The following is a 23,049-nucleotide window of genomic DNA, read 5'->3' as shown; positions in this document are numbered from 1 at the left end:
TTGAGAAACATTAGAAACTGTAGTATAAAAGATACGTAAAAAAACAACACCTAATCACTTGAGTAACCTGGCCATGTTCAAAATCTGTAACAACTGTCCTAGATACCTAAATCCAGCAATAATATGAATGGAAAAGTCCACAAGCTGTGGTAAATTCTCTTTTAAATTTGACATCCACAGTGCTAATTTACAGGCTGCCAATGAACATAGATCAATTCTTGTTTTCCAAGAGCTATCAGGATGATTCCGACATGGTTGTGGCCTTAATGTGAATGTGACTATATCATTCTCTTTAGCTGTCAGCATCAGTTCGCCTTAGAGATCACAAATGTCTCTAATATTTCGTTGGTTTGAGCCTGATAAATATGGCTTTTGTAAATACTTTATAAGAGCAAGAAAATTATATTTCTTGTCCATCTTTATGTTTTATTTATATACATAATACAGAAAATTTGGTTATGGAACCTCTTCATTTATTCACCACTTTTATTGCAACCAAAACATACGAATGCTTTTCCTAATATATTGGCATTCACACAATTGCATCATAATTCACAAGTGTGACATCAGCGTTTTGTTGATTATTGGTGTTGATCTTTTCAACAGGTGGAGCAGGAGGATCAGGTAAGTTGAAATCAATTTTTATTTTTTGCTCGTCAATTTTGTGGTCACTACTCCTCTTGAACTACTTAGAAAACTGCTCTTTATCCCATGGTCTAGTTAAAAAAGCAAGTGATGCTCGTCAGACATTCATTATGGCATCTGCATCAGCCATCTTGAATATCTTGTTATTACTATGCCTCCTGAATGGATAGTCTTATCAACTTTGAGTTGAGACTGGAAGTCACTTTCCGTTTCTACTTGGTCCTAAATGAAAATTATACTCATTTGAGTTCCAGTATGGCCACCTGGGTAGTCATCTTGAGTTTAAAATATCAGTTCACCTTAAAGATTACAGATTTCTCCAGAATTTCCCTGCTTTGAACCCTACTCCCATAAAACTTATTTATATTAATTAATTTCTTAAATAATGTTTGGTTAGCTTTAATCTCTAATTTCTTCAATCCTTGGTATTTAAATTAATAAATATCGGTAATTGCTTGCTTTGATAAACATGGCCTTTGTATGTATACCTTTAATAAGAGCAGTGAAGCAATTTCTTGTCTAATTCTTTATTTGTTATTACAAACTTGACACATTGAAAATGGTTATATAAATTCATTTACTTTTATCGTAGCCAGAACATAAAAATGCTTTTCCTGTTCCATTGGCATTGATACAGACTCATTATAATTTTACCAGTGTGACATCAGAGTGTTGTTTACTATTTAAATTTTATCCTTTCAACAGGAGGAGGAGGAGGGGGAGGAGGGTCAGGCAAGTTGAATTTTTCTTTTTACCTCTACTGGTCCTGGTTTGCAGTCACTACTCCTCATAAACTACTTAAAATATTACCCTTTTTCCATGGCCTAGTTGGTCATAAAGCAACCGCTGCTGCTCAGACGAAAGTATTTCAGTCAAATGAGGCATCTTCAAAGTCTTGATATTGATAATCCTTCTGAATGGATAGTCTTATCAACTTTGATTTGAGACTAAAACTTATACCTTCTAATGTCTAGTTGATCCTAAACGAAAACGATACTGATTTGAGTTCCAGTATGGCCATCAAAGCATTCATCTTCAATATCTTGTTATTTCTACTCGTCAATATTCAAAAGACATTTTGGCTTGAGATGTCTAACAGGGGACCTTTTATGATATATATGTAATCCTTACATATAGTTGGTTCAACTGGTATCACACACATATCCAATATGGCTGCCACAGCAGCTGTCTTGATAATTGTATTGTAACTCGACTAGATTGATGCTTTTTCAAGCTTGAAGTTTTTACTGCGAGACTTCTTAGTGTGTCTATTTTGTTCTGAATGAAAATGGTGCTGATCTGACATGTACAATGATCACCACAATCACGATGTTGAAAATAGTATTACTTACTCTTAGATGACTGACCATATTGACATTGTCACAAAAATCATATTAAGATGTCTTAATTTCCATCTAATTATTTTAATTGTTTAAATGACTTTCTCATAAGCTAACCTTCCTAGTCTACATATTTGTAGATTGAGAAACATTAGAAACTGTAGTATAAAAGATACGTAAAAAAACAACACCTAATCACTTGAGTAACCTGGCCATGTTCAAAATCTGTAACAACTATCCTAGATACCTAAATCCAGCAATAATATGAATGCAAAAGTCCACAAGCTGTGGTAAATTCTCTTTTAAATTTGACATCCACAGTGCTAATTTACAGGCTGCCAATGAACATAGATCAATTCTTGTTTTCCAAGAGCTATCAGGATGATTCCGACATGGTTGTGGCCTTAATGTGAATGTGACTATATCATTCTATTTAGCTGTCAGCATCAGTTCGCCTTAGAGATCACAAATGTCTCTAATATTTCGTTGGTTTGAGCCTGATAAATATGGCTTTTGTAAATACTTTATAAGAGCAAGAAAATTATATTTCTTGTCCATCTTTATGTTTTATTTATATACATAATACAGAAAATTTGGTTATGGAACCTCTTCCTTTATTCACCACTTTTATTGCAACCAAAACATACGAATGCTTTTCCTAATATATTGGCATTCACACAATTGCATCATAATTCACAAGTGTGACATCAGCGTTTTGTTGATTATTGGTGTTGATCTTTTCAACAGGTGGAGCAGGAGGATCAGGTAACTACTTAGAAAACTGCTCTTTATCCCATGGTCTAGTTAAAAAAGCAAGTGATGCTCGTCAGACATTCATTATGGCATCTGCATCAGCCATCTTGAATATCTTGTTATTACTATGCCTCCTGAATGGATAGTCTTAACAACTTTGAGTTGAGACTGGAAGGCACTTTCTGTTTCTACTTGGTCCTAAATGAAAATTATACTCATTTGAGTTCCAGTATGGCCACCTGGGTAGTCATCTTGAGTTTAAAATATCAGTTCACCTTAAAGATTACAGATTTCTCCAGAATTTCCCTGCTTTAAACCCTACTCCCATAAAACTTTTTTATATTAATTAATTTCTTAAATAATGTTTGGTTAGCTTTAATCTCTAATTTCTTCAATCCTTGGTATTTAAATTAATAAATATCGGTAATTGCTTGCTTTGATAAACATGGCCTTTGTATGTATACCTTTAATAAGAGCAGTGAAGCAATTTCTTGTCTAATTCTTTATTTGTTATTACAAACTTGACACATGGAAAATGGTTATATAAATTCATTTACTTTTATCGTAGCCAGAACATAAAAATACTTTTCCTGTTCAATTGGCATTGATACAGACTCATTATAATTTTACCAGTGAGAAATCAGCTTTTTGTTTACTATTTAAATTTTATCCTTTCAACAATAGGTGGAGGAGGAGGATTAGGCAAGTTTAATTTTTCTTTTTATCTCTACTTGTCCTGGTTTGCTGTCACTACTCCTCATAATCTACTTAAAATATTACCCTTTTTCCATGGTATAGTTGGTCATAAAGCAACTGCTGCTGCTCAGAGAAAAGTATTTCAGTCACATGAGCCAACTTCAAAGTCTTGTTATTGATAATCCTTCTGAATGGATAGTCTTATCAACTTTGATTTGAGACTGAAACTTTTTCCTTCTAATGGTTAGTTGATCCTAAACGAAAACGATACTGATTTGAGTTCCAGTATGCCCACCAAAGCATTCGTCTTCAAAATGTTGTTATTGCTACTCCTCCAGATTCAAAAGACATACTGGCTTGAGATATCTGTCAAGGAGATTTTTATGATATATATGTGATTCTTACATATAGTTGGTTCAAATGGTATCACACACATATCCAATATGGCTGCCACAGTAGCTGTCTTGATACTTGTTTTAGTCACATATTTATTCTCGAATAAACACAAGAAAGAGTGTAAACAACAAGCTTTAAAAAATACAATAATCATATATTTCCCTGGAACATTCTGTAAAAATGAAAAATATATGAACTTACAGTTTTAAGAATCAAATCAAAACATAATCCACGAATGAAGTGTTTGAAGTCCTAATTACAAAATGTTCCAATGATTTCAAGTTCTAGTCTCGACAGAGAATCCAAAATGGAAGATGATAATGTATGCTGTAACCTGTGGTGTTGAAATTTAGAGCTCCTTGTAGAAACAAGAATTATTACTCCGGTTTTGGAAATCTAAATACATTTCTTATAAGAACTGTCTTTGATTAAGAATCTCACGTGTAAACATGTATTTTCCAGAAAAATAACATTATTAATCCTTTTGAATCCAAGTAACTTGAAATAACTCCAAACAGCACAACATATAACTTCCAGATTAAGAGAAAGCCCAGCTGCAATGGAGAATAATTTTCCGAAACGGAGGTTATATTGTCTTTAGAAATGTAAACAAGGTTCACGTGATCATGTTCTGGAAGCTCGTAGAAATTAAGTTCCTGTTAAAGATCACGTTCACCCAGTGTGGCCCTGACGAAAACCAATCATTTTTCTCTAAGAAATAAATAACATTGTTTACATCATAAATACATAGTCCCATCATCACCTCGACAACAACCAATCATTTTCAAATAAAAATAGAACTTGTTTACATGGTTGCTACAAATTTTTAATCAAGGTCAGGATTTACATCAACACCTGGTGTTTATAAACTAACAATCAAGGTCAGATTATTTTCTGAAAAAGTGTCATATCTAGTTAATAACTTTACATTAAAATAGCATATAATAAAACAATATGTAAAAAAATTGACAAACAATTTAAATGAAATAAATATATTTTAAATCAGATATAATTAAGCCAAATATACATAACAATTGTATTGCTACTCGACCTAGATCGATGGTTTTTCCAACTTGGGGTTTTCACTGAAAGACTTATAATGATGTCTTTTTTTCTTTTTTTATGAAAATGGTACTGATCTGACATGTAAAATAGTCGCCACAATGACAACGTTGAAATTATATTACTGGCTCTAATTACTTTAATTGTTTAAATGACTTTCTCATAAGCTGACTTCCTGCTCCATATATTAGTAGACTGAGAAACAATGGAAACTAAAGCATATAAGATACGTCAAAAAAGTATCTAATTACTTGAGTAACCTGGTCATGTTCAAAATCTACAACAGCTATCCTAGATACCGAACTCCAGCAACAATACGAATGGAAAAGTCCACAAGTTGTGGTAAATTCTCTTTTAAACTTGACATCCACAGTGATAATTTAGAGGCTGCCAATGAACATAGATCAATTATTGTTTGCAAAGAACTATCATGGTGATTCCGACATGGCTGCGGCCTTACTGTGAATGTGATTATATCATTCTATTTAGCAGTCAGCATCAGTTCACCTTAGAGATCACAAATTTCTCCAAACTATCTTTGGCTTCAGCCTCTCCACACGAAACATATTTTAATTGCTTACTTTTTTAACAATTTTAGGTCATCTTTAATCTCTAATTTTATAAATTCTTGATATTTTAAATAATATGTGCATGCTTTGATAAACATGGCCTTTGTATATACTTTATAACAGCAAGAAAATTATATTTCTTGTCTAATTGTTTTTTTATTTTATATACATACTACACAGAAATTTCTTTATGGAACCAGCCTTCATTTATATACCACTTTTATCGTAGCCAAAAGATAAGAAGGCTTTTCCTGTTCCATTGGCATTGATACAAGTGTATCATAATTTATTTTTGTGAAATCAGCTTTCGGTTGACTATTTAAATTTTATCTCTTCAGCAAGTGGAGGAGGAACAGCAAGTAAGTTGAAATCAGTTTTTTGCTCTACTGGTCAAAGTTTATTGTCACCAATGCTCTTGAACTATTTAGATAATTACCATATTTCTCTTGGTAGTGTTGGTCATGAAGCAAGTGTTGCTGCTGGGACATCCAATATGAAAACTTCATCGTCCATCTTGAATATCTTGTTGCAACAGCAGTCATCTTGAAAATCTTATCACTACTTTTCAGCTAGGAAAGACATACTGACTGGTGATTTCCACCAGGAGACCTTTGAAGATATCTAGGTGGTCCTAGTTTTGTAAATTTGGTATCGTGTGCACATCCAATATGGCTCTCACAGTAACTGTCTTGATTATCGTATTGCTGCTCCACCAGAATGGATAGTCATATCAGCTTGGAGTTTCACTGAAAGACTTTCAATCATGTCTATTTTTAAGATGTCTTCGATTTCCTGAATAAAAATGGTGCGGATGTGACATCCAATACAGCCTGTAAATGGACTAGGAACAACCCCAGATTTACAAGAATTCATCAGACTGAGTCAGACATGGACAGGTCCTCTATTGCAAATGTGGTTATATCTTTTTGTTGAGCAAGTCGGCTTTAGTTCACCATTAAGCTTATTAATGTAACTCAGATGCTCTGGTTTATATATATATATATATATATATATATATATATATATATATATATATATATATATATATATATATATATATATATATATATATATATATATATATATATATACATATATGTATATACATACATATATGTATATACATATATATATATATATATATACATATATATATATATATATATATATATATATATATATATATATATATATATATATATATATATATATATATATATATATATATATATATATATATATATACATATATGTGTGTGTGTGTGTGTATTATTATTGATAACTTTTTAGCATCCTCAGTGTTTGATATCTTAATTAAAACACTTGGTCTTCGTGCTTGCTTTTAACAACAACAGTAAATTTCTTATTTCTTCCACGAAAATGTTGCCCAGTTATAATTCCTTAGAATAACAACTTCAGTCTCATACATGTTATCCACCCACCTTCATGGCAGTTAAAGTGATCTCCATCAATAGTGAAGTTTTCAGTTACTATTTCTGCTCATACCTAGTAGCATGCTCTCTATTTACAATTAGGCCTCACACAATCCATAGAAGTTGTTTGGAAATTGTCTGCCTTAAAACAAGCTCGAGGAAGTTTACGTTTGAAGGGAAGTATACGCCATATGATAAATTTAAAATCATTTATTCTTTCATTCGTCAACGACACAGGCTCAGACTTTTCAGTATTATAATTTAGCCTTCTTCAAAAAATAATCATCCGTTAGAAAATGTCAAACATAAAAAATAGTAGGCGTGTCCGTAGATAATAATTTATTATGGAATGACCATATTGACAAGCTTAGTAAAACACTGTCATCCAAAATTGCCCCACTCAGCAGAATCAAGAAATATATACCTATGGAAACTCACAATCTATGCTACAAGTCATATATTCTTTCAACAATGGATTATTGTTCAAATGTATGGGGGAACTGTGTTAAATCGGAGCTTGACAGGATTTATAAACTTCAGAAACGAGCAGCACGCATAATTTTAGATACATCTATTGATCATGCCTCAAAAGCATTGTTTACATAACTCAAATGATTCACAATATATAACATGATAGATTTTCATAAGGCAGTTATTTTATATAAATGTTTACATGGAACTACACCAGAGTATCTGCAGGACTTATTCAGGCCTTTTCCAACACAATACCAGTTGAGATGAATATCACATGGACACCTTCTGGCATCAAAACTAAGAGCAGAGCAATTTAAAAGAAATTCCAATACTCTGGTACAGTTCGGTGGAACAAGCTTCCACTACACGTAAAATCTACTGAAAATATTAGAGCATTTAAGAGGAGATATCATGAGCATGTATGTGTTTCTAATAGATAATGGAATTTAGTATTTTAATACTAAACATGTTAAAATAAACAGTAATTATTTCTATCTTCATATAATGTGCACTGTTATAATGGCCTCAAGGGAGAATAGTCATTGACTAATGAGTCACCCTCTATAAATAAAGCATTATTATTATTATTGTTATTATTATTCATATTCACCCACTTGCGGATCATTAGTACACACCAGCAGGGTTCATGATGGTGTTGTCCCATCATATTGTTATAACCATACTAATACGTGCAGGTCTGGTGTTTGATATAGAAACACATTTAATATTATTGTATAATTTCCATTTTGCATGGATACATATAGGTAAATTTTCTTCATTATTTAGTCTTAGCATCCACTTCATAGTTATATATGTGGTGCGTTACTGTATTGACTGCCATTTGGTCATTCCTAAATGTAATGGACATTGTTTTACAATGGATATTGCAGCATCCACTTCATAAGAGTCAATAATGATGCTTCAGTTTCCGTATTATCTTCAGGTACAGCGTGTACTGTGGAAAACTCTTTTTGTTAATTTATGGCTTCTATCATGGTCAAATACTTTTACGAGCGAGTCTTGGGTCTTAAAATAAGTGACAGAAAGAGTGAAAAGAAACAAACTTTGTAAAATTCAACAAATAATTTATTTCCCAAGAATACAAAGTGAAATAAAAGGAGACTTAAGGTATTACGAAATACTCCTAGAATTACAGACATAAGTGGTAATAATTTAAAGTTATGAATAATATTCAGGAGAAGTCCCAAATTAAATCCAAAGCTGAAGCTGTTGATGTGTCTGTTGTAGCTTGTAGACGACTGATGTATGAAGTCTTTTGTTGAATCATATTGATATAATTCTAGGTTTGAATTCACTACAAATTCCAGTGAATGTTTCTGTCCAAGAATTTTATAGAAGCAGCAGAGAGGCTGAACAGGCCATTTCTAGGAGGGTCTATTTGTGAAATTAACCCTTCCTACGAAAACGACACACAGACGTCAATAACACTAAACCAAAACCTCTAAACAGGTTAGCGTATATTATTTTTTCTCTTGAGCTTTGACCATTGTACCAATTTTCACAATTCGCATATATGAGGTTCCATCGTGAAGGGAGAGAAACCTCACTGACTCACATCAGGGATACATCTGGGACTATAACTTCCAGCAATCATGATCTGTATGGAATCGAACACATAGGACTGGGCAGGTAGGGGCGAGTTTCCTTCTATCATAATGGAATGCGAATGGAGTGTGTTCCCTTGGGATCAGTATTTACATATTAACATTCTCAAGATGAAAACCATTCCAAAAGCTTGTTTTGGTGGCTGGATTACCTACATGCGACTAGAGTTCTCGTTCTGTCCAACAACGCTGTGGTGACTTAACTCAAACAGCAAGGTGAAACCAAATCACCAGAACGTTTTAATCTTGACTGGGATTTTCTAAAGTGGTGTCCTCAATGGCAAATCGTTGTCCAAATTCAACATCCACTTGGATGGTTAATATATTGGCACAACCACAAAAGCCAACTTAATTAAATACAAACAGAATGGTCACTTCATCCCCCGGTTTGCAGTCAGCATGTATCCAATGGAACTGATCTATCATGGACCTGTTAGTGACAAGGTGCAATGCCAAAATAACAACATTTGTCTCACCAGTCCTTGATCAAAAGGCCTTGATAGTATATGTTTTTTTTTTTTAAATATAGATTGGAATGACCAAATGAATACAGCATATGCTACTCCCCAAACTCCTCGGGTTGCAAAGGTGATGCATCAATTTAAAGAATCAGAGTGTCGCCTCATCCGTGTGACTTTTGCTGGATTTGCTGTAGGGAAAAATATTCCCTTTCAAAGCATCTCCCTTATAAATGAAATGTATTCTCTAGTTGGTAATCTAGAAGCTGTCTACCATACGTAATAGTGGACCTGAGAAAAGAATGGTGTCTCAGGGGTAAAGAATTTAATTCCCTCCATCTCTTATCTATTCTCCTAAGGTGTTTGATTGGGTAACATATCTGAAGAAGAAAACAACTTTTTTCTAGTAAAATATGTTTTTTCAATAATATTTACCAGATCATAATACATACAACCTCCAGACAGATATATCCATATAAAGATCATGCCTTCCACTCCAGTAGCAACTGAAAAATTCATGGAATAGGACACCAATCCCAGTATCACGTGGAGATCACTCTATTTAACTGCTACCTAGGTGGGCAGAAAACGTTTAGCTTCTTAACTAAAAAAATTTAATTTGGAAGGGCAGGATTTGCAAGGTAGTAGTAGTTCCCCAAAGGTATTATGACTGGGCAAGTATTGTCGAATAAACAAATATTGCTAGAAAGAAAAGGTTTGTGATCTAAATTTATTTTATTTTGGTATGCATAATGCAGAAATTTCTTATGAAACCTCTTCATTTGCAGCACTTTTATCGTAGCATAGCAAAATGTTGTTACCAATGTTCTGACATTGGTGCCAGTACATTATGATTCACTGGTATGATGGAGGCTTTTTGTGAGCTATTTAAATCTTATTTCTTACAGGTTCGTCATCATCAAATATACATGGTAAGTTGAAATTATTAATTTTTAGATTAAAGAGACATAGACCAGAAGAAACCCTTTGATAGTCTGTTGTCCATTATCTGCCTGTCTGTTAGTTCAGGTTGTCTCTCAGTTTTGCTATGAAATTATATACACACATTTAAAACATGGTCTTAAATGAAAATGATACTGATCTAAGTGCCACAAGAGCTGTCAACATGAAAATCTTGTTTTTGCTATTCCTCCCAAATGAAAAGCCATATTGGGATATTGTGATATTTCCACCAGGAGACTTCTTTTGGTATCTGGTTGGCTTCCAATAAAAGTGGTATCACATTCACATACAATATGGCTGCCACAGCAGCCTTCATGATAATATTTTGTTACCACACCAGAATGGATGGTAATATCAACGTGGGGTTTTCACTGAAAGACTTCTAATGATGCCTAGTTGGTCCTGAATGAAAATTGTGCTGAATTGTGCTGATCCGAAACGGACACCACAATGACCATGTTAAAATCTTATTATTAATACTTTTCCTAAATGATTGCAGAATATAATGATAGCGAGTCTACAAACAGTTTAAGGTGTCTGGTTGGTTCCAAATGGAAGCGTTTCATGTCTGATATCTTATATGGCTACCATGGCAATCTTCTTGTTATTGTTACTGCATCAAAACATAAATAGATATCAACATGTAGTCTGAAAGTAAAATGATGCAGATCTAATGTCTAATATGGCCACCGTATTGGCCATCTTGAGAATATTATTCTCATTATCCGATTTAAATGGAAAAGTCATTTTGTCATGGGGTTTCATCAGATGACTTATTATGGTATTTTAAATGACAATTATGTAAGCTGTTGAATAGGTTTTGGCAACAATTTCCCCGTACCATATTACAATGATCAAAGTAATACTGATCATAGCTTTTATAAAAGCCAGATACTGCGAGAAATACGGAGGACATGTTTGATCTGGGAGAGTAACCAGATTGTAGATGATTATGTGCCTAATGTGTTCATTCATTATTAAGGTTCTTTTTTCACATCCACGCCGATAACCAAATCAAATGTGACAACATGTATTGATGCTTTCTTGTAAGAAAGATTTCTACATCATACAATAATAATAATAACAACAATAATAATAATAATAATAATAATAATAATAATAATAATAATAATAATAATAATAATAATAGTAGTAATACTACTACTAATAATAATAATAATAATAATAATGAGGACTTTGTATGGCGCCTAATCTTTAGAAGCTCTAAGCGCTTTGAAACATTAGACAACACCTATAACATACAAAACATACAATCATATTACTACAAAAAACTAACATCATGAAATTAGAAAACATAAAAAACATTCTGAAAATATTTAAGGTAGGAAACATTATTAGGTCCTTAAGTTTGTTCTTGCAGTCAAAATAAGTGAGTTTTAAGAGCACTCTTGAATGAGATCACTGTGTTTTTGTGTCTAAGTTCAGTGAACAATTCATTCCTCGTTGCTGGGCCCTGGTATGCAAAAGAACGCTGTCGATATGACTTCGTTTTTGTTTTGGGAATAATGAGTATACGATTGTCAGAAGAGAAGGGTAAGTATCTTGCTGGTGTGTACGCATGGGTGAGGTCTGATAGATATGTTGGACTGGAGTCCGTCAGTGAAACGTAGCACAGAGAAAAAAAATTGTGTTTGATACTGGATCGAATGGATAGCCAGTATAGGGTACAGAGCAGCGGGGAGGTGTGCTTTGATCGTGGTACTCTAAGTATGATCCGAGCAGTTGCGTTTTGAACATTTTGATGTTTCTGAAGTAGATATTGAGATGAACCAGACAGAATTGAGTTACAATAGTCCAGTCTTGAAAGTACTAATGAACACAGAAGTGTTTTAGTGACATCAACTGTAAGATATTTGCGAAAGAAGCTAATGCATCTCAGCTCAAGATATTCAGCCTTGCATATGTTCATTACATGTTGGTGCAATGTGAGAGTACTGTCCAGAGTGACACTTATGATTTGTACTGACTGTGTGAATTTAATGTTGGTGTTGCTGATCTTTATTGTTTGAGGCAAAGGATGTGACTGAGAAAGTCTTTGTGTTGTGATCAGAATGGTCTTAGTTTTATCATCATTCATCTGCAGCTTGTTACATGTCATCCATGATTTTACATCAGCAATGCACCTCTCTACACCTTGGGTGGTAGCATCAACTTAGATGGGTGGCTAGATTTGTATATTTGTGTGTCGTCAGCGTACAATTGATGAGATACTGCATGATGATCTATCACACTTGAGAGAGGCTGAGTGTATAGAATGAAGAGAATAAGTCCAAGAACAGACCCCTGTGGAACACCACAACATAGATTAACTGGGCTGGAGTGTATTCCATTTGCAGACACAGTTTGTGTCTTGTTGACCAAGTAGGAATTGAACCACAGTAAGGCTGTATCATGAATGCCAAATACGTGCTGGAGATGGTGAAGTAATATATCATTGTCTATTGTGTCAAATGTTGCAGACAACTCAAGGAGGGTGAGGAGTGTAATCTTTCCACTATCCAAAGCAAAGAGAATGTCAATAACTACTTTTAGAATTCTAGTTTTAGTACTGTGGCAAGGGCGATATACAGATTTTTCATTGCTAAAAAGACTGTTTAATTTCAGATGAGATACAAGCTGGGATAGAACAACCTTTTTTAAGATTTTTTTATATGAATGGGAGATTAGAAACTGGGCGGTTGTTCTTTAAATCGTTATGGTCGAGTGTTCGTTTCTTCTGCAGAGAACCGCTCTTGTACCTAGTGGTTAGGGCGTCTGCCTCGAATTTGTGAGGGCGTGGGTTCGATCCCCGGCCGAGTGATACCAAAGACTTACAAAAATGGTACTAACAGCTGCCTCGCTTGGAGCTCAGTATTAAGAGGTTAGTGTTAGGACTAGTCGGCCTGGTGTCAGGATAATGTGACTGGGTGGTACATCATACTACATGTCTGCGGCATGATGCCACAGTGCTAGATATCACTTTAAACTACCACACTGCAGACATCGAGGCGATATGACTGAACAATTGTTAAAGCTACATTACAAATCCGAATCACACTCTTTAGCAGAGGCTTTACAATGGCAGTTTTGAAAAATGATGGGAATCCCCTGGATGAGAGAGAGGTATTAATAACATCAGTTAGTGAAGGCAATATTGTATCTAAACACTCAAGCAGCAGTGATGTTTTAATTGGATCAAGTTCACATGACTTTGGTGCACTCTTCATCATGATTGTACGTACTAAATCCATAGAGACAGGTTCAAATGTTGCTAATGGTTGCCCCTGAAATTCTGTATCCCAACTGTATTGTGACGACGAGTCAATTGAAATTGTGTTGTCAAGCTTATATCTAATGCTTTGTACTTTGTCATGGAAGAAAGTTGCAAACAGATCCAGAAGGTCGAATATACAGAAGGTATTTGGAAGTGGCGTACATTTGTTCCTTGACATTAGCTTGCTAGTAATCTCGAAGAGCTAATAAGGTTAATAATGTTGATCTTCTCTGGGTTGCTGTAATCAGAATACTTGTATCATTTCATTAATTTCCATTTTGTTCATACCAAACTTCTAAGTGAACTAGGGTACCTTCTAAATTAGTTGGTAGTACAGATAAAGAAAATTGGGTATCAGAATGTGGTATCATCACTTTAGAGATCTGGAGATGAAACATTGTTTTTTTAAGTAAGGAGATGTCAAGCTATTTATAAAGATTAAAATCTGGATGGAATTTTGTACTGAATCTTGATAAATATCAAAATATCACGGTCCTGGTCACTAAGGTAAAGTTTGTAGGGAATAATGGCAATTTTCTTTACTTTTGAGGCATATGCAATTACGAAATAACACTTACTATCCAGGAACAACAAAAAAAAAGTTTGTTACACTGTACCTTCAAAACAGAAGAAATAAAGCAATTCCCTCGTGCAAAGAAGATCTCATCTTTAACAAATCCAGGCATGGGAATGAGGATGAATCCAACAAAATCGCACACATTGTACTTCCTGCATATGCAAACGACTGCTGAGACCAAGGGTATTTGTATGTATTAGTAAAGAAGGAAAACTATTGATAATACCCAGTCCTATTCTATAACTTTTTGTAATGTACACAAGGTGGTAAACTTCAGCTGTTTGAAATTTTCCCGAGCCATGCTGATTATGTGCTAATTTTTGTTATTCCATCAGCACCTTTATTCACTGGTTAAATATCAATGCATAACAGGAAAAGTTCCGAATTTGTTCCGCATGTACAAATTAAATAAAATAAATAAATTCCTTTGTATGAGGGTCTCAAGGTAAATTAGTTCTTAGCTAATTGTGTTACCCTCTTTAAATAAAGTCATGATTACTGTTATTAAGGAAAGGTGCTTCCAGGATATTTTTTAGGGCTTCACCCTTTGTCACTGAAATAAGGGGAGAGTACAAAAGAATGCGGGGTTAAAGAAACAATCATGGTTCAGTATTTACCTACCACTTCAATACTCAACTTTTTTAGAGCTCTACTGAAATCAAAATCTTGAATAGATGTTACCTCTAGTTGTATAAGTATTAATCTGTTAATTATTTATGAGCATAATCTGTTCCTTATCTGCGTGTGAATATTTGTCTGTGCTTCCTTCTGAAAGGGCATATACATAGATAGCTTTGTCAGCTTGAAGATGTTGGGAAACTAATATTTGTGCCTATTATTTAGAATTTTCCAGTACTCATAAATATTTTCTTTTGGATACATCTGCTCCAAAATAGGATTTTTCACAAACACAAACTTACTTCTTGAATCAGTAGTTTACTGGCTACTGTGCCTGATTTCCTATCTGTTCCATAATGCTGTGTTAGGGTTTTCAGTCCATCAATGCCATAATCTTCTTGTGCAGACAGAGGTATTCAAGTAAATATCTTTACTTCTAAATTTCATTTTTTATAATCCTTAATTATTCGGTTTATCTTAACACTGATATTGATATATGGTTTTGTAGCGTATGATTCACAGGGCTAAATTGATTGATTAAATAAATGAAAATTGCATTTTTACTTTTAATTGTCTGTAGTTTAATTAGGCTCAGTTATTCTGACCTTTCTACATTTAATTTCATAATACCGCTACAAGGGAGACTGACCGTCATGCCATCTATTTTTGTCCATCCAACATGTACATCGACTTGTATTTAACACCATTTTTGGGCTCAGATTCAGTCACTGGTATCTTCATTAAGAATTTCCCAGCTCCAGTAATCCAATATACTTCATAACTTTAAAAATTATTGCCATCATAACTATCACCAGCCGGTATTTGGCGAATGTAAATGTAATGAACCACGCCTGGGATCAGACATTTTGGGTTTTCTAGGTTGCCCGTATTTAATACGCTCATTTGTAAAACTTCTTTCATGACGGTTCAAACTACAATATAACGCTTATTCCAGGGCAAAATATGCCAATCAAATTTAGTTTGACAATCATTTTTGCAATACTTCAAGACCTTAGATATGTAAACACTAGCCTACCCTAAAAACAGATGTCGCGACAAGAATGGTTAAATAAAAATGGTATAATTTGTCGACCACGTTTTCATATGCGGGACGTTCAACTAATTAGTTCTCGTGCATCACCATTCTCCAACTGTGCAAATTCATACATATTTTGCACGATTCACGCAATCGCACACCCTGACATCATCTCTGTTTAATTACTTTATATATCAGTGACTTTAGAGCGAGGTTTCTCTGGTGCTTTGCTAGTACTTCTTGTCTGTAACGCAGGGAATCAGCTACACTGATTCCTGATTGGTAGTTGTTATTTAACCTCAACTGGAACAAACAGTAACCACCAATAAGATTTGAATGTGGAACACATTTAGAATGTATCCCTTATGCTGAACATGCTGCTGGGTTAAGATAATTAGCATGGAATTAGGATGGGGCAGATTACGAATTATGTCATTTTGAATTTGCAGACAACGAGCAAGTAATCTCGATAGTCTTTTTCGTATTTACTAATAAAAATGGGGGCCCTGAGTGGCCGAGTGGTCTAAAGCGCTCTCCGTTACGGATCACTGCCATCTCACCTCTGTCTGCGTGGGTTCGAGTCTAGGATTCGGCCAATGTTGGTATGTGAGAACGCTTGCCAGTAGCTTCTCGTGGGTCGGTGGTTCTTTCCGAGGTTTTCCCAGGTTCTACCTCCACCATTAATACTAACCGCCATGTATAGCCTATCGTGTGCTGAAAAATGGCGTTAAACCCCACAACAACAACACAGCTAATAAAAATGAGGACCTAGGACAGCAAATGCTGTTTCAGATGAATTCTATATTTAAATAATCAGAAGGCAGACTAATGATAATTACAGTAGAACCTGCATTGAAATACCACCCCTTCTGCCAAAAAATATGGTCTCTCAAGACAGGTGGTCTCTCAGAAGAGATCATACCACTATATAATTAATAAAACTGTGCATTGAGAATAGGTCTCTCAAGACAGGTGGTCTCACATAGCAGTGGTCTTTCAAGACAGATTTTAGTGTATTCATAACTGCTGAATACTAAAATAACAAATACGGCTAGTATTGTTTTGTATCGATTCTTCTTCTCTTGTTTTGATATGTATATCATTCCAGCAAAAGTATCGATGCATCGAGATATCAATGAATCATTTCCCCCTATTAAGAATGTACCTACAAACTATTAAACTTCCATCATGGTACTATAGGCATCTCAAAACTCATGTTTCCAATACTTCCACTTGTCTAAATGGTGGCATCAATATGAGCTTCATTACATACTTCTACCTATAACTAATTGGGTCTGTATGCAAATGGTGCAAATCTGACGACCAACATAACCAAACTTTTGTGAAGAGGTAGGAAGGCAAATGCAGTGAATCTTCTGGCAGTGTCCAAGGTCATTTTTCACACTTTTGCACTTTATAAATGCATTGAGTTGACTTGTATATGTTCAAGTAAATTTTAACCTGATTTTGTATTTAGTTACATTACAATGAATAAATTGATAGTCACCTCTTGGTCGCTGAATTCGATTTTATAGGAAGTTGTCATGGCTTTGTTTTTTTACATCTACTCTCACATAAGCAATATAAAGCATAGATGAAGTATTTTAGCACAAGTTCTCACTAATCATCCTAAGTTTCACTGAGTATTGTGATGAAACTTTGTACTAATTCATCCCATTCTCTATACAAGGGGTCTCAAACTCATAGCACCCTGAGGACCGCATGAGGGCATTTTCGACGGCCTAAGGGCCGTACCACCTTTATCATCTCTCATGACACCTTGTGATGCCAATCATTTTTCGGGGCAAAGGATTCTGCTTAGTGGGGTGCATGCGGTCCACAGGCCGCGTGTTTGAGACCCCTGCTTTGCATGATCCTAAATGAAATGGTTCCACAAGGACATCCAATATTTTCATCACAGTGACCATATTAAAATCGTTTTTAGGCTAACCCACCTGCATTGATTGTCGTATCAACATGGTATCTTCACTAGAAGACTTCTAATGATCTCTGCTTGGGATTATACGAAATTGGTACCAATATGACATATCTGACATTCATTCTAGCCACTAATATAGCAGCCATCTTGAAAAAGTTGTAGGTACTGCTTTTGAATGGAACATCATATGTACATGGGGTTTTGACCAGAATTCCTTTTATTATATGCTCATTTTTGTCTCCGTTAACTTTACATTGTCAGAATCATGCAGTATTTTACGATACTGAACACATTTATGTTGCACGAACGCACCTATAGCTGTATAGTTAATTAAGAACTACTTAGTAAACAAACCAGGTACACTCATGTAGTAGATGCTTTAGGTTTTGGTTGGTTAAATTTGTTTCAGAATGAACTAAAACAGATGTTTTGTCCATTTGAAAGTATAAATGATAAAGTTAACGACGTAGACGAGTTCACCGAGCCATAAATGAAACTTTCAAATAAGCAAACTAATGAACGTAATATTCACAATGTCAACAACAAATATGACACATGCGGTAATTGAAAATACTGTTCTGATCGTTGATACAGTTATTTAGAAGGATATTCATATCTTTTAGAAAATAGAATGGATACAACTATGATGAGTGCTCTCTAGGGGTTAAACAAATATAGCACAGTAAAGCATATTAAAGCAATTGGTTCTGACATATCCATCAAAGATGGAGTATTTTCAAAATCTTTCAAAATAATTGATTCGAGAAACAATGCAACTAAGATTTTAGTAGGAAACTAAGTGCCTCAGAGCCAATAATCCAAGACGACGAAAAAGTATTATTCCGCTGGGTAAATGGAGTGTCACACAACAGTTTCTTTTCAATTTTCCCCATGTAACTATTTTGATACAATGTTAGGCTAATGAAAGAAGAACACACTGTATGATACAGGTCATAGCTAGGGTCCCTCCAACAGCAAGATGCTAGTGACAGGGCATAAGCATGTTTTCTTTAGCTGGTAATAAGAATGGTAATATACTCAGATTTATGTATCTTGAATTTCATCAAAATGTACTTTCTTAGTTCTTCAAAACTGTACTGGAATTTTGAGTAGCCTATATTTCCAGCTGAAATCCATTATTCTTACTGCACTGAATTGACCCAATAATCCAGTCCCTCATAATCAGAAAAGCAGAATTGAGTTGAAACAACATAGAAACAAAATCCATGCACATTCATTCACACTAAGAATCCTCTAAAGTTCAATTTTAAGTACATCAAAATGACAGTTAGTTTTGAAACTGATGTAGAGTACGCGACTAAGTTAAAAGGTCACAGGATGGAGCCTTGTGTGCATGAATACTATTATCGTCAGTTGATGAATCTACAGTTGTGAATTTGTTTTGAAATTAATCATAAATTCAACTACATTGTTTCTTTAAATTTCTTTTATTATTAAACCTTAGCTTGTTAGACAAAATGAGCATATAATAAAAAGCTACTGCATTAGTATGGGAAAATATAAACTTGATTTTAAAAAAATACTTCAGCCCTCAAGTTCGTGCAGTATTTTTTTCAGAAAAACTTGTTATTATTTTCCCATACAAATGCAGCAATCTCTTATTATGATGATTATAGTCGGGCCCGAATGAAAGTATTTCTAATCTGACATCCAGCATGACAAACTCAAGAGCCATTTTGCAAATCTTGTCACTGTTACTTTTTTCAGAATAAAAGCCAGCTTGGCATAGTGTTTTCATAAGACAACTACATATGATTGTTTTCTTGAAATGTTATATCTGGATAGTTTTACAAAATGGAGTATTTACTGAAAGCATTCTTATAACATCAAGTTGGTCCTAAATGAAAATGGTACCAGGGTGATGCCCCATACAGCAGTAATCTTGATAATCTTGTTCTCACCACTCCTAAATGAATGGTTATATCAACATCGATTTTTTACTGAAAGACTTTTCATATTGCCAAGTTATTCATAAATAAAAATGGCACCACTCAAACAACCAATATGATTGTGACAGTGAATTTGAAAATCAGGTTTTCGCACATTAATTTCCTATGATACCTAGTTTGTTGTGAACTAAAATCTTGCCAGTCGTACATCCAATGGAATGATTACAGAATCATAATGCATACAGTATTATAATGCATAGTGTTATGTATATTTGATTTAATTTAATTGTTTGTAAGTTTCAAAATCTTTTTTTTTTTAATTTCATAGCATGTTAATGTAATGTAAATTTGTTTACAAAATTTTTATATTTTTCCAGAAATATTCATTTTGACCTGACTCTTTTCATAAATACCTAATGATAGAAACACTGTTTCTATCTTTGATTCAGTTCCCGACCGTGATACAGAAATCACTGTGACAAGTAAAACAACTTTTTATTTTTATTTTATTCTTGGAGTAAAATGGTTGGTTTTTCTCAGGGTCATATTGGGAGTATGTGACCTTAAACTGTAAACTTGATCACGTGACCCTCTATTTCGCAATTCAGGCATGTCCGAAATTAGATTTAATTGAGATGTCTTGTGAAATAATTTCAGTTTGGGCTTTTAAACATTTGTCGTCAAGTTGTTTTCTTCTGTTGTGACCAATTTTTGAGTTTCATTTAAATTTTTCAGATTCTAAAAGATTAATTCGTTTCTCTGAAAATATTTGTGCTCATACAGAATTTTTGGACAGAAACATTTATTTAAATTTTATTCACAAATTTAAACACCATAAATGTTATACAAGGGCAAATTTTACCAGTGTTTTTTTCTGATGTAACGGAATCTCTGTTTTCTTTTCTCACCTGCATGTATAAAAACACCATAGGCAGACAGAGAGGCAGTGTATCCTATACACTATGTCTTTTCTTCCTCTAGAATTATATAAAAAGTTTATGGATCGACTGAACCCAGTTAAGAAAATAGGTTTAATTTATTGAAAGACAACAAACATAAATTCTTAGTATATTTACACACATGATTTTATATTTTGGTTCATTTGAGATTCATTATTTCCTGGTTCCCTTGGGGTTCATTAGATCCAAGTTCACTGTATCGTGTAAATATGCAATGGAGTTAAGACAATATAAATATACAGCAGTTATCACTGATTAATAAGTTCATAACTTCCTTCATGTTGCCCATTCGGGATATGGTCATACTAATTCTTAATCTATTTATTGCTTCCTTCATGTTACAGTTGTGAGACATGGTCATGCTGATTAATAATATGATCCCTCATGTTACAGGTGTGAGACATTGGGTCACACTGGTTATTAATATGTCCCTTCATGTTATAGATGTGACACATGGTCACAGTGATTATTAGTTTGTTCCTCCATGTTACAGATGCGATACACTGGGTCACACTGATAATTAATATGTTCCTTCATGTTACAGATTTGAGACATGGTCACACTGATTATTAGTTTGTTCCTTCGTGTTACAGGTGTGAGGCACAGGGTCACACTGATAATTAATATGTTCCTTCATGTTACTGATGTGATACATGGTCAAATTGATTATTAGTTTGTTCCTTCATGTTACAGATGTGAGACACTGGGTCACACTGATAATTAATATGTTCCTTCGTGTTACAGATGTGACTCATGGTCTCACTTATGATTAGTATGTTCAGTGCTTCATTCATATTACAAACTTTAGGCATGATCCATATACATTTTTGTAGCATGAGACCATATATATATATATATATATATATATATATATATATATTTACATGCCTGAACCTAAATAGTTTATATATAGCATAAGGTTTACTCTTTCATATGGTGAAGTAATACAAACTTGTATTGCAGGCATTGGAAGACTTTTCCTGGGACTTGGCGCTGGCTTCAACATTCCATATTGCAATATCATTGGCTTGCTGACAATATGTATACTTTAGAAGGTTGGGAGTCCTTTGTCTTTTTTATGTATAAGTAGTGTATTTTAGATGGATTTGTTTATTATGACAAGATGACATGACAAAAACTTGTTTGTCCAACAGTGCAAAGTGGAAAGAAAAGAATGATGTAAAACAAATCTAAAGAATACTTGTTTTGTATATTACATTCCTATACCCTGGTCTGTTTTGTATATTACATAAGAAAATGTATGTGTTGTCGGAACTTATGAATTGATTTTATATCCGTCCAGGTTTGTCACACTATTTTATACTCCTTTAAGGAATTTTCTTTTGATAATTAATATGTCATCTAATAAGAAAATAATCAGCTTTGTATAACTTTGTGTGCATTGTCTTCATTTCAATAATAAAAAAATATATCTTGTCTTAATTTTCATACCAAACTGTTTGCTGTATGATTCATGTTTCATAAAGATTTTACAATACCTTCTGGTTATATACATATATATATATATATATATATATATATATATATATATATATATATATATATATATATATATATATATATATATATATATATATATATATATATATATATATATATATATATATATATATATATATATATATATATATATATATATATATATATATATATATATATATATATATATATATATATTCTTACCTGCAATGATCTCATTGTGACTTTTTAATTGGTGTGAGAAAAGTGTACCAAAATATAGGCAGTGAATAGATGTAAAAGAATTGATTGGGTGGGTGGATGACTCAATTGTGTTTTTTTTTAATACCAGCTGCAACCCAAGGATTTCTCCAGAAAATGTATAGCCCCCATAAACTGAACTAAGGTGCTCTTTTAGCAGCTGACAATTATTACCGTAGGTTCTATCTACAGCAAGCTGAATGTTTTTTCGATCTGTCATAAAATGTTTCACCTTTTGATAGCCTTGAATGATTGAAATTGTATTATGGTATGCATATAGAATATTAATGGGTATTGAATCACCATGATATCAATTCATCCAGCTTAAAGTGGTAACATTAGTATGTTGTGCATGCACAATTAGAATTAGTATGCATCACCTGACTGGAAAATGTAATATGAAGTAGTGTCATTATGGCAGCTTTGCCTTCTCTTTTTCTCTTACTCTACCTGATGTACGTCACAGCCTTTGTCCCCCAAGATGTTTGTCCATCTTAGCGAGCAAACCTCTTATTCTGATATGTGAAACCCGTGACTGATTAGTATTAATAATCTACAAAAGTGAAGTGGCCCGAGCAAGAG

General features: G+C 33.8%; 1 protein-coding gene across 1 annotated transcript in view; it reads left to right on the top strand.

Annotated features, from left to right (window-relative positions):
• Positions 1-22,165, top strand: part of LOC149802445 (uncharacterized) — a 32,837-nt gene extending 10,672 nt beyond the window's left edge. Inside the window, exons 8-12 of the mRNA XM_089951511.1 lie at positions 560-624; positions 2,733-2,750; positions 5,800-5,820; positions 10,360-10,383; positions 21,691-22,165. Coding sequence (XP_089807637.1) covers positions 560-624; positions 2,733-2,750; positions 5,800-5,820; positions 10,360-10,383; positions 21,691-21,817 — 255 coding nt within the window. The 3' untranslated portion in view covers positions 21,818-22,165. The remainder of the gene's footprint in view (positions 1-559; positions 625-2,732; positions 2,751-5,799; positions 5,821-10,359; positions 10,384-21,690) is intronic.
• Positions 22,166-23,049: the final 884 nt, after the last annotated feature.

This window comes from Sinohyriopsis cumingii, chromosome 3 (assembly GCF_028554795.1).
Source record: "Sinohyriopsis cumingii isolate HCF-2022 chromosome 3, ASM2855479v2, whole genome shotgun sequence".
NCBI classification, from domain to species: Eukaryota; Metazoa; Mollusca; class Bivalvia; order Unionida; family Unionidae; genus Sinohyriopsis; species Sinohyriopsis cumingii.
Note: the sequence above shows the minus strand (reverse complement) of the source record. Positions and strands in the feature narration are given on the sequence as shown.